Genomic DNA, 13,463 nt, shown 5'->3' with positions numbered 1-13,463 from the left:
AGTGTTTCCTCGTCTCAGTTCTAAATGGCTTACTCCTTATTCTTAAACTGTGGCCCCTGGTTCTGGACTCCCCCAACATCGGGAACATGTTTCCTGCCTTTGACATGTCCAAACCCTTAACAATCTTGTATGTTTCAATGAGATGCCCTCTCATCCTTCTAAACTCCAGAGTGTAGAAGCCCAGCTGCTCCATTCTAATCAGCATATGACAGTCCCGCCATCCCAGGAATTAACCTTGTAAGGCTACGCTGCATTCCCTCAATAGCAAGAATGTCCTTCCTCAAATCCTCGTCTCCGTTCTAAATGGCTGTGAGGAGTTTGTACGTTCTCCCCGTGACCAAATGGGTGCTCTGGTTTCCTTCCACACTCGAAAGATGCACAGGTTTGTAGGTTAATTAGCTTGGGTAATAATTGCAAATTGTCCCTAGCGTGTAGAACAGTGCTGGAGTAGCAGGGATTGCTGGTCGGCGTGGACTCGGTGGGCCAAAGGGCCCGTTTCCACGCTACATCTCTAATCCAAGCATTAACTAAAATCAATTTGACAGCATCAATAACAGAAAGAGTCCATCTGTTTAAGAAAGAATTGCAGATGCTGGAAAAATCAAAGGTAGATAAAAAAAAGCTGGAGAAACTCAGCGGGTGAGGGAGGCAGCCTCTATGGAGCGAAGGAATAGGTGACGTTTCGGGTCGAGACCCCTCTTCATTTACAAAGGCCTGTTTCCTTCATCATCGTTTCATTCATTGTTCTTTATCTCTCCACATCACCGTCTATAACTCTCGTTTCCCTTATCCCTAACCACTCTGAAGAAAGGTCTCGACCCGAAACATCACCCATGGGTGAGGTTTCTGGTCGAGACCCTTCTTCAGACCCCTTTAGGTCAGACTTCAGTCTATCTTGTCTGGGCTGGCTTACGGAGCAATCCCATTTCCTTCACCAATCCTTCGTGAGCTATAATCTCTCCGTCGTGGTCAGCGACTCTATTCTGCCTGCCCCGCTGAGTTACTCAGTCTCCGGTTTAAACCAGCACCTGCAGTTCTAGTCCTGCACGAATTCACCAACACGGACGTCATTATCAGCAAGTGCTGACGCACAAAGAAAACAGAATTTTGGAGATCAACTTGCTGAAAAACATGCTCAAGGACCTTAGGCTGCACACCTGTAGAGTGGTGATCTGAGAGACATCTGCTCCAAGACCTTAGGCTGGACATCTGTAGAGCGGTAATCAAAGGTCTGCGAGACATTGGGTCAAAGACTTTAGGTTGCACATCTGTAGAGTGGTGATCACAGGAATCTGGGACATCTGCTCAAAGACCTTTGATTACCTCTTTACACATGTGTAAGCTCAGGTCTGAGAGACATTGGGTCAAAGACGCTGGGTCGCAACATCTGTACAGCAGTAATCGTAAATGTCAGAGAAACATCTTATAGACAATAGGTGCAGGAGTAGGCCATTCTGCCCTTCCAGCCATGTGATCATGGCTGATCATCCTCAATCAGTACCCCGTTCCTGCCTTCTCCCCATATCCTCTGACTCCTCGATCTTTAAGAGCCCTATCTAGCTCTCTCTTGAAAGTATCCAGAGAACCGCCCTCTGAGACAGAGAATTCCACAGACTCACAACTCTCTTGGCAGTTTGGAAACCAAAAAGTCAGTTAAATTGAATAATTGGCATGACAAAAAGAGCTTCGGTAATAGCGACCACGAATGCAGCACTAGTTCATAGTGTTTACTGCCATTATGCAGGAAAGGAAAGCTACAATTCTTGCATAGTGGCCCAGGTGGCTGACTGCTAAATACCCTACAAAATGGCACAGCTAGTACACAGTCTCAAGTGGTGCTCAAGAAGGGGCAACAATGCTGGATCTGCCCTGTCGCATCCACACTCCAAGTATACTTCTGATCACACAGCTCAAGATAAATGCTTGTGATCCACACAGCATTCTCTCAAGCTGTGGCTGGGCTTGTCCACTCTGGAGTTTAGAAGGATGAGAGGAGATCTTATTGAACCATATAAGATTATTAAGGGTTTGGACACGCTAGAGGCAGGAAACATGTTCCCGATATTGGGGGAGTCAGGAACCAGGGGCCACACACAGTTTATGAATAAGGGGTAAGCCATTTAGAACGGAGACGAGGAAACACTTTTTCACACAGAGTTGTGAGCCTGTGAAATTCTCTGCCAGAGGCCGGTTCTCTGGATACTTTCAAGAGAGAGCTAGATAGGGCTCTTAAAGATAGCGGAGCCAGGGGATATGGGGAGAAGGCATGAACGGGGTACTGATTGGGGATGATCAGCCATGATCACAGTGAATGGCGGTGCTGGCTCAAAGGGCCGAATGGCCTACTCCTGCATCTATTGTCTATATCGCTGCCTCTTAATCCAATTTTCCCATAACACCTGTTCTAATCAATAATTTGTCTATCTCTGCCTTATAAATAACCACTGACTTGGTCTCCACAGCCCTCTGTGGCAATGAGTTCCACAGATTAATTATCCTCTGACTAAAGAAGTTCCTCCTCACCTCCTTTCTAAATGAGCGCCCTTTAATTCTGAGGTAGACAAAATGCTGGAGAAACTCAGCGGGTGAGGCAGCATCTATGGAGCGAAGGAATAGGTGACGTTTCGGGTCAAGACCCTTCTTCAGACTTTAATTCTGAGGCAATGACCTCTTGATTCACTCTTAGCTGGGCAAAAATGGATTGATTGATATCAAAGTGATATTTTTAATTTGCTCCTGCGTGTGGAGCAAAGGAAAATCCTTACTGAACAAGATGGCATGGGTTGAAGTCTAAATGAATTCTTGCAAAACCCCCATTCCTTATACCAAAAGCAGAACTATGCTGCAATCCACCTACAGTTTATGCTGCCTCAGGAAAGCAGCCAACATAACCACCCTGTTTAAGAAGGAACTGCAGATGCTGGAAAATCGAAGGTAGACAAAAATGCTGGAGAAACTCAGCCAGTGAGGCAGCATCTATGGAGCGAAGGAAATAAGCGACGTTTCGGGTCGAGACCCATCTTCAGACTGATGAGGGGGTGGGGTGGGGGGGGGGGGAAGAAGAAAGGAAGATGCGGAGACAGTGGACTGTGGGAGAGCTAGGAAGGGGAGGGGAAAGAGGGAGAAAGCAGGGAGAAGTCAATGTTCATACCGCTGGGGTGTAAACTGCCCAAGCGAAATATGAGGAGCTGCTCCTTTTGCGGTGGGACTCTGGCCATGGAGTGATCAGTTGAAGTGCTGAGCTACCGGGAGATAGGGTTTGTTGATGTGAACCGAGCGGAGGTGTTGGGCGAAGCGATCGCCAAGCCTACACTTGGTCTCACAGATGTAGAGCAGCTGACACCCACCCTGCTTATTCTCTCTTATCCCATCGGGCAGAAGGTGCAAAAGCTTGAAAACACATATCATCAGACTCAGTTAAAGCGTCTTCCCCCTCTCATCAGACTACTGAACTGTCTACCCACCCACCCCCCCTTGCAACATCTGTACAGCAGTAATCGTAAATGTCCAAGAGACATCTAGCAGACAATATGTGCAAGAGTAGGCCATTCTGCTCTTCTGATCAATGTGATCATGGCTGATCATCCTCAATCAGTACCCCGTTCCTGCCTTCTCCCCATATCCCCTGACTCCGCTATCTTTAAGAGCCCTATCTAGCTCTCTCTTGAAAGCATCCAGAGAACCCGCCACCACCACCCTGTGAGGCAGAGAATTCCACAGACTCACCCCTCTCTGTGAGAAAAAGTGTTTCCTAGTCTCCGTTCTAAATGGCTTACGCCTTATTTTTTAAACTGTGTGGCCCCTGGTTCTGGACTCCCCCAACATCGGGAACATGTTTCCTGCTTCTAGCGTGTCCAAACCCTTAACAATCTTATATGTTTCAATGAGATCCCCTAATGTAATGATTCTATTTCAAATTTTATGTCGAAGGAGGGACAGGCCCTTCAGGGAGCAACTCAGCTTGCTGCGTAACAGCGTCACCCTTAACTGTAACACTACAATACCCTAACACTATACTCCAGTCTGGCAATCTTCTCTGTGCACTACCTGTTGTACCTGTAAATGGCTGGATTGTACTCATTTACAGGATAGTCTGATTTAATTCAATAGCATGTAAAAGCTTCACTGTATTCTATACTCGCATCAATAAAAAACCAAAACCAAGTACACAGAGAACAAATATGTAAAGCACATAAAATACAGAATTACCTCACCGATCATCCCTCAAGAACACAATTAGTTTTATTCGAGTTAATCAGATTTTATTTACACAGTTCTTTGTCATGATTGCTGTTATTGGCCTGTCCCACTTAGGCGACTGCCAGGGACTAGTTTTAATGGAATTCACCTGTCGACAACCTACGACTGCAAAAATGTTTTGCAGCAGTCGCCTTAGTCGCCCCAAAAAAATCGCTTAATTGGGACAGGCCCTTCACTCCACCACCCACGTATGCTTCCAACCCACCTCCTATTTACTTTTACTTCCAATGCAAGGCATGTTAGCAATTTGCACGCATCTAGAATATTAGTTACAGCAACATTAAACCAAATTTGCCTTTTATTACTAAAATTAAATCTACCAATTCACGCCAAGACTAAATCCTACCTGATATTCATTTAAATACAAATTCAATTCCTAAATTATTTAGTGTAGAAACATCCTTTTTCTCTATTGAACAATGCTTTAAGTCAAATAGATACACATCAGACAGCGTGATCAAAGAGTGTGATTAAAGTAGTAAAACTGGACAGGGAGAAGGAGGAAATGGAGGCTTTCAGGAAGGAATGGAGGGTTTCAGGAAGGAATGGAGGGTCTCAGGAAGGAGTGGAGGGTCTCAGGCAGGAATGGAGGGTCTCAGGAAGGAATGGAGGTTTTCAGGAAGGAATGGAGGGTCTCAGGAAGGAGTGGAGGTTTTCAGGAAGGAATGGAGGGTCTCAGGAAGGAATGGAGGGTCTCAGGAAGGAATGGAGGGTCTCAGGAAGGAGTGGAGGTTTTCAGGAAGGAATGGAGGGTCTCAGGAAGGAATGGAGGGTCTCAGGAAGGCATGGAGGGTCTCAGGAAGGAATGGAGGTTTTCAGGAAGAAATGGAGGGTCTCAGGAAGGAATGGAGGGTCTCAGGAAGGAATGGAGGGACTCAGGAAGGAATTTTGCACTAGTAAACACAGTTTAGTTTAGAGATACAGCACAGAAACAGGCCCTTTGGCCCATGCTGCCCAGCAACCCCTGCAGACCAAAACTATCCCACACGCACCGAGGACAATTTACCTACAAACCTGCACGTCTTGGGAGTGTGGGAGGAAACCAAAGATCCCGGAGAAAAACCCACGCAGGTCATGGGGAGAAGGTACAAACTCCGCACAGACAAGCACCCGCAGTCACGATCAAACCCGGATCCCTGGCGCTGCAAGGCAGCAACTCTACCGCCGCCCCCCCACTGTTGTCAACGCTGGGACAAGAAATGTGGCGGGCCGACACGTCATATGCAGAGGAATGGCGAGAATACCCGTAGTTGGACGGGGTTACGAGCACAGGGCCGGGCGGGGGCAAAAGGAGACGAAACAGAAGAAACAGCACTGGATATATGACAGAGGATGCATCCCGGGCAAAGCAAAGGCTACGCAAACCAGCAAAAAAGTGAATTGAAAGCTTTGGGAAAACACTTGCAGATTGGCGCCCTGCAATTCTGTCTATTAAACGATTTGGGATCATCATCTTCAAGCAACGTTCTGATATTACGTTCGTTAAAATAACGATGCTTCACCCGCTGTTTCTCCAGCATTTTTGTCTACCTTCCGATTTTCCGGCATCTGCAGTTCCTTCTTAAACATTAAACGCGAGTCATTCCTTATCCTTTAGCTTCCTGGATCACTCCGAGACCTCCTTCGCCGTCGCAATGCCCCAACACTATGCAAACCAGAAGGTCCTGGATTTGATTGGCAATTGGGACTGGGTTTTTTTTTTTTTTTTTTTTTTTTAAATAAATGACCCATTGGAATGAAGGCTTGCCCCAAATCGCTCACCAGTGCTCTCAGAAAACAAAAGCACATTTGTGAAGGCTCCACAGCCTGCTGAAGCTCACTGTTTAGGGTCAGACAGCACTGGGAATAAAGAGTGGGGTCAGAGAAGGACGGATCGCGTGGGGTGACCAGCGGATGAGAAAGATGCTGTGCGGAAGACAAGGTGGTTAATAAAACTAAGTCACAAGTGAAAGTGCTATACCTTGGTGTCTTTCAGCGCTCCTGTCCTAGCAGGCCTCTGTTTCTGCTCTTTGGGCTCGGGGAGCTGGTTGTCTGATGATCGCATATCGACCACTTTAGTGCTGATCCGGTTAATTAGCCCAACGCGCTCCCCGGCGTCTGTTTTCAGGCTGCCGTCTGGAGAACTACGCTGTGAGGAACTGCTGGACGAGACCTGACAGTCGCTGCTCAAATCCACCCCACTGTCAGTCTGGCTGGCCTTGAAACAGAGATACACACGCAGCAGTTTAATCAAAAACGGCAAACTACACTGTCCTTTCTCAAGTGCATGGCATTAACTCATTATCTTTGAGCCGGAGCAAATGAAAAAAAATCCACGGCCACTGGCTTCAGCTGTCGGAAGTTTCACGTTTCCACCTGCAAACCTAGTTAACCCTCGAGGTCCTGGAGCCAGATTTGTGCTCAAGCAAAGCAGAATCTACACCAATACTCCTCTCCCCCCATGTGGTGACGTTGAGTTCCTTGTGAGGTTGTCAGCCGCCCTCCCAGACATCACTAAAGTGAACCGGCCTCGATGCTTGAACCTAGACAGTGAGCGCCAGCAGGCTCTTCAAACTTTGGAGAAGTTGGGGGGAAAGGGGGAAAAGAAATAAATAAATAATTGTGCGGGATGCAAATGGAAAAACAAACCGCACAGGCAAATCATTCAGGCATCTATCTAAGCTTTTGCACTGTTTGAGCATGGGTCACTAAACAGCAAGCCAAAAGCAGGAACCCTGGCTTACATCCTCCTTAAAGATCCGCTGAAGGATCCGACTGACACCTTGGTTGAACTCATTTAATTCATCAATGGGAGAAAATGAGAGGGGATAGTAGATTCCTTCTGGTTTACATGTTATGCTTGTGATTTGCCCGGACCCGTTGAGTTACTCCAGCATTTTGTGTCGAAGCATGATGAGGGACCCCTACCCCCAGCTGCTGCAGTCAGGCAAGCGTCTCCGCTGTCATGCTGCGAAAACAGAGAGGATGAGACGGAGTTTCTTCCCACAGGCCGTCAGGACTGTAAACTCTGACCTCACCAGGGTCTAATTTATTGTTGTGATGTGTCTTTCTATTTTTTCTAAAATGTAAATACTGGTTCTGTTCTGTTGTTTTTTGCACAATCCCGCTTTCATTTCACTGCACATCTTGTATGTGTATGTGACAAATAAAGTTGCCTTGACTTGGCAATGGAACACTTGCTTCATAATACAGCAAAGTGACGCATTGGTTGAGAGTTTATATCTAGGTGTCTAGGTGTGTGGAGTGGGAACAGCACAAGATTTTTAATATCTATCCAAACCAAAGAAGACAATGAGCAAAGCCCAGCCCATTCCTAGGTATGTGGGGGAAATATCAAACAGACCCATATGCTGCAGTGCCCTGTTAATTACTGCTCACCTTTACCCATTCAACCAAAACTGGAAGGCAATGCCGACCACCAATATTTGGCCGTCTATATCAAAATATTACTGTTGGTTTATAAAGCACTGAATGTTCCAGGGCCAAAATACATCTCTGATCTTCCGCTACATTATGAACCATCCAGACCTCAGAGGTTGGCTGGGACATGTCTGCTTTCTGTCCCCAGAGTCAGAACTAAACGTGGAGAACCAGCGTTTAGTTTTTATGGACCACACATATGGAACAAACTTCCAGAAAAATGCAGGTCCGCTCCAACTCTCAGTTCTTTTCAATCGGGGCGGAAGACTTTTCTGTTTCACGCTGCTTTTAATTTTAATTAAATTAAATAATGAACCATTTCTTACACGGCACTGTAACTTTTATTCTTCTATTTTATACTTGTATTATTCTATTTCAACTCCAGGCCTCTAATAGTGTACTTCCGTTCCGACGCCGGAGTCCCATCACCCCGGCGAGAGGGCCTGAAAGGTCGGCCCGCCGTTGCGGCGACTGCGGAGGCCTCAATAGGACTTAACCACGGGTGAACACGAGGAAGAGGATTGAACTTTGGTGCCTTCCCTCACTGTGGGAAACGTTGATTCCGCTGTGGGTATTGTTTAAGGTTTTATGTTAAATTCTATAGTGTTGTGTGTATCTTATTTGTGTGCTGCATGGTAACTCAAATTTCACTGCACCAATTGGTGTATGTGACAAAAAATGTTCTTTGTCCTTTTTATCTTCTATTCTTTTTAATGACTGTTTTAAATTGCTTTGTGTAAAGCACTTTGAATTGCCTTGTTGCTGAAATGTGCCGTATAAATAAACTAGCTTGCTTGCTTGCTATCCCATCTGTACCACGCACACAGTTTTCTGAAGAGTCAGGTGCGTGGCTACGGACTTTAGTCAGAACAAAGCACTGTGAAGTATGCCCCAGCGATCGCAAGAGGTCCCGGAGCATTTCTTACCTCCGTGCTGACTGCCTCGGCAAAGACATTCAGAGGTTTAATCCAAGTGGCCAGTCCAGTGGTTGTTGGAGGAGTGAGGGAGCCAACTGCAAGAGCGGGCAACATTAAAAAAGATATTAAAAAGGACAATGATTTGACAATAGACAATAGGTGCAGGAGTAGGCCATTCGGCCCTTCGAGCCAGCACCGCCATTCAATGTGATCATGGCTGATCATCCCCAATCAGTCCCCCGTTCTTGCGTTCTCCATATCTAAATGGCTTACCCCTTATTCTTAAACTGTGTGGCCCCAGACTTCTAAGCTTAAGAGTCAGAAAGCCATATCCCCCGACTCTGAAGAAGGGTTTCGGCCTGAAACGTTGCCTATTTCCTTCGCTCCATAGATGCTGCTGCACCCGCTGAGTTTCTCCAGCATTTTTGTGTACCTCCGCTATCTTTAAGAGCCCTATCAAGCTCTCTCTTGAAAGCATCCAGAGAACCCGCCTCCACCGCCCTCTGAGGCAGAGAATTCCACAGGCTCACAACTCTGTGTGAAAAAGTGTTTCCTCATCTCCGTTCTAAATGCCTTACCCCTTATTCTTAAACTGTAGCCCCTGGTCCTGGATTCCCCCAACATCGGGAACATGTTTCCTGCCTCTAGCGTGTCCAAACCCTTAACAATCTTATACGTTTCAATAAGATCCCCTCTCATCCTTCTAAACTCCAGAGTATACAAGCCCAGCCGCTCCATTCTCTCAGCATACGAGTTCCCGATGTTGGGGGAAGAAACACTTTTTCACACAGAGAGTTGTGAGTGTGGAATTCTCTGCCTCAGAGGGCGGTGGAGGCCGGTTCTCTGGATGCTTTTCAAGAGAGCTAAATAGGGCTCTTAAGGATAGCGGAGTCATGGGATATGGGGAGAAGGCAGAAACGGGGTACTGATTGTGGATGATCAGCCATGATCACATTGAATGGCGGTGCTGGCTCGAAGGGCCGAATGGCCTACTCCTGCACTATTGTCTATAAGCCACCAGAATTGACACAAACTTTGAATCAGTAGCAAAGGCTTCCAAACATGGAACTAGTGCGAGAACGGGTGATTGGTCAGCATGGACTCGGTGAGCTGAAGGGCCCGTTTCCATGTGTTGTCTGCAAACTAAATCAAACACAATAGACAATAGGTGCAGGAGTAGGCCATACCGCTGGGGTGTAAGCTGCCCAAGCGAAATGCGAGGTCCTGGTCCTCTAATTTGAGCTGGGCCTCACTTTGGCCATGGAGGAGGCTCAGGACAGAAAGGTCGGATTGGGAAATGGAGAGGGAGCTGAAGTTCTAAACCACCGGGAGATCAGGTAGGTCAAGACGGACTGAGCGGAGGTGTTCAGCGAAACGATCGCCGAGCCTGGTCTCGCCAATGTAGAGAAGTTGACACCTGGAATAGTGGATTCAGTAGATGAGGTTGGAGGAGGTGAACCTCTGCCTCACCTGGAACTCTGAACCACATGGTACTTTGGAGACTTGTAAGCTTAAGAGTCAGAGAGTCATAGAGTGGAAACAGGACCTTCAACCAAACTTGCCTACACTAGTCTCCACCTGCCTGCTTTTTGCCCATATCGCTCCAAACCGGTCCTATCCATGAACCTGTCTAAATGTTTCTTAAGTGCCTGTCCCACTTAGACAACTCTTTAGGCGACTGCCAGGGACTAGTTTTAATGGAATTTACCAACGACACATGGAGACAATCTACGACAACATACGACAGCAAAAATTAACGCCCTGTCCATCGAAAATTTTGCAGCAGTCGCCCAAAAAAAAATATTGCCCAAGTGGGACAGCCCTTTAAACGTTGCAATAGTACTTGATAAACGTTGAGATAGTACCTGCAAAAGTATTTGAAGTTTTTTTTGAGAATTATTGATACACTAAAAAAAACCCCACATACTACTGTGTCCACCACTTCATGCTATCTTCCTATAGCATTGCAGCATCACATACCGGAATGTGTGGTATTCCAGATCCGAGTTCCCAGGTCCGTCGTATTACTCTGACCCTTGGTGCTTTCTTCCGACTTGCTGGTGGAGAGTGTCACCTTCTTTGATTGCTTCTTGGGGAAACCAGGCAAGGAAGCTTGCAGAGTATCCATCCCACAGATTTTAACTGCCTTCTGGTGAGTAAATAGCATTGTTGTGTTACTGATGCCACACACACACACACATCGTCCCAAGACACAAACCATTCCATGTGCTCTGAGGCTGCAGCTCTGCTGGCCCTGATTTACAATCAGTTCCAGCACCACCTTCAGTCTCAGTTGGCAAGCATGGATCTTACTTTAGACCAGCACTTCTCAACCTTTTTACCCCTGCGGAACCCTTGAAATAATTTTCATGTCTCAGGGAACCCCTACAGATGGCACAATGGGCTAAGTGTTCGGCAGGTAGCTGGTTCGAATCCCGCTTGGAGTGCATACTGTCGTTGTGTCCTTGGGCAAGACACTTCACCCACCTTTGCCTGTGTGTGTGGATGTAATTATGTGAAGCACTTTGGGGTCAATGCAAGTTGACTAAAAATGTGCTATATAAATAAAGAAATGTAATATAAATAAAGAAATTTAATTTACATTAAAATTATTATATCTTTATTAATCTCTTTCTTTCGCTTTCATTAACTTAAATTCCGTAAGGCAAACATAATATATATTTCTGATAACTGGTTTGAGCAAAAAATAAGGTGTCAAAACGAGACATCAAAAGAGATGCAGATTGAGATGAAGATAAAGACAGAAGAGATCCCTGCACATTAACACCATCCTACACACACTCAGGGCAATTTACATTTATACCGAGCAAATTCACCTACAAACCTGTACGTCTCGAGTATGGGAGGAAACCGGAGCACCTGGAGAAAATGTACAAACTCCGTACAGACAGCACACGTAGTCTGGATCGAACCGGGGTCTCCAGCGCTGCAAGGCAGCACCTCTACCGCAACACCACTGTGTCGACCCTTACTTCAGCATTTCGTGCTTATCTTCGGTGCAAACCAGCATCTGCGGTTCCTTCCAATATAAACTGCCATATGCTGAGAGAATGGAACGGCTGGGCTTGTACACTCTGGAGTTTAGAAGGGTGACAGGGGATCTCATTGAAACATATAAGATTGTTCAGAGTTTGGACACGCTGGAGGCAGGAAACATGTTCCCGATGTTGGGGGAGTCCAGAACCAGGGGCCACACAGTTTAAGAATAAGGAGTGAGTCATTTAGAACGGAGACAAGGAAACACTTTTTCCACAGAGAGTTGTGAGTGTGTGGAATTCTCTGCCTCAGAGGGCAGTGGAGGCAGGTTCTCTGGATACTTTCAAGAGAGAGCTAGATAGGGCTCTTAAAGATAGCGGAGTCAGGGAATATGGGGAGAAGGCAGGAACGGGGTGCTGATTGGGGATGATCAGCCATGATCACGTTGAATGGCGGGCCGAATGGCCTACTCCTGCACCTACTGTCTATTGTCTATAAAGCAGCGCGCTTTCATTTACCTGAAGTAGGTGCTCCTCTTTTTTGCGCCGCTCGTCATCCAGGATTCTCCTCTGCCGCTTGGAAATGACTCGGGTGAAGCCATCGTTCATGGGGGATATGGTGGTGGCGTCGTCCGCAGAGACCGTCGGGTGATCGTCAATGATCACCACACCTGCAGCGCGGAGGAAAGAACGGTGAGGCCAGAAGCAAAACAAAGTACTGCAGATGTTGCAAATCTGAAACAAAAAACCCCCTGAAAATCCTGGGAACCCTCAGCATGTGTGGAGAGAGGAGAAAAAAAACCACAAGTCCCTTCGTCACCTCTCAATCACGTTTCTGATGCAAGGTCATCAAACAAATTTAATTTCCTCTTCCCACAGATGCAGCTCAACCTGATGAGTTGATGTTCACTAATTCACACGTCATAGGAGCAGAATTGGACCATTCAGACCATTGAGTCTACTCCACTATTCAATCGTTGCTGATCCATCTTGTCTGCTCAACCCCATTTTCTTGCATTCTCCCTATAACCCTGGACGTTTACCCTCTACCATTCAAGAATCTGTCAGCCTCCGCCTGAAAAATACCCAATGTCGTGGCCTCCACAACCGCCTGCCGCAATCAATTCCACAGATTCCTCGCCCTCCGAGTAAAGAAATTCCTCCTCGTCTCCTTTCTAAAGGTACATCCTTTTATTCTGATGCTATGCCCTCTGGTTTTAGACTCTCCTACTGGTAGATGCATACTCTCAACATCCACTGTATCCAGGCCTTTCACTCTATGCTAAGCTTCAATTAGATCACCACTCATCCTTCTATACTCCAGCGAGCACAGGCCCAGTGCCGTCAAAATGTCAGCATACGTTTACTCAATCAACCTACAGATAATTTTAGATCTGGCATTTCTGTTTACCTGACAGGAACGCAATTGTTCCACAATCCCCCAGTACATGGCAGACTAATAATAGTAAATCATAACCTCGACTAATAGATCGAAGTGGTAGAGAAAGGGCGGCAAGAATATCTGACAACATCGAAACTTTATTAAATGTGTAGTGGACCTAGCTTTCCAAGTCAATGGGACTTCAGGTCTTGCGCGCCCATACTAAAAAGGACTGAAGGGTTTCAACCCAAGACGTCACCCATTCCTTCTCTCCAGAGATGCTGCCTGTCCCGCTGAGTTACACCAGCATTTTGTGCCTATCTTAGAACTGCATAGAAAGTGGTTTCCCCTACACCAGGCCAAAACAGCCTGCAACACTATCAATGGACTTGAAGGTAATTCAACTTAAACAAGGCACCTAATGGTTGTGATGAAACAGTCCAGTTTATGGGACAACGGTAAACCGATACTCTGGCATGTTTGGGACAT

The 13,463-nt window shown here is 46.5% G+C and overlaps 1 protein-coding gene across 10 annotated transcripts in view; it reads right to left on the bottom strand.

Annotated features, from left to right (window-relative positions):
* Positions 1 to 13,463, bottom strand: part of prrc2a (proline rich coiled-coil 2A) — a 140,796-nt gene that overhangs the window by 34,671 nt on the left and 92,662 nt on the right. For 9 of the 10 annotated variants that reach the window (XM_033016254.1, XM_033016253.1, XM_033016257.1 and 6 more), the window contains exons 18-21: positions 12,113 to 12,264; positions 10,578 to 10,746; positions 8,607 to 8,692; positions 6,221 to 6,457 (exon numbers count right to left, since the gene is read on the bottom strand). In XM_033016254.1, the coding sequence (XP_032872145.1) occupies positions 6,221 to 6,457; positions 8,607 to 8,692; positions 10,578 to 10,746; positions 12,113 to 12,264 (644 nt within the window). The remainder of the gene's footprint in view (positions 1 to 6,220; positions 6,458 to 8,606; positions 8,693 to 10,577; positions 10,747 to 12,112; positions 12,265 to 13,463) is intronic. The other variant, XM_033016263.1, reaches the window with a different exon arrangement.

This window comes from Amblyraja radiata, unplaced genomic scaffold (genome assembly GCF_010909765.2).
Source record: "Amblyraja radiata isolate CabotCenter1 unplaced genomic scaffold, sAmbRad1.1.pri S36, whole genome shotgun sequence".
Lineage (NCBI taxonomy): Eukaryota > Metazoa > Chordata > Chondrichthyes > Rajiformes > Rajidae > Amblyraja > Amblyraja radiata.
This window is presented reverse-complemented; position numbering and strand designations above follow the sequence as displayed.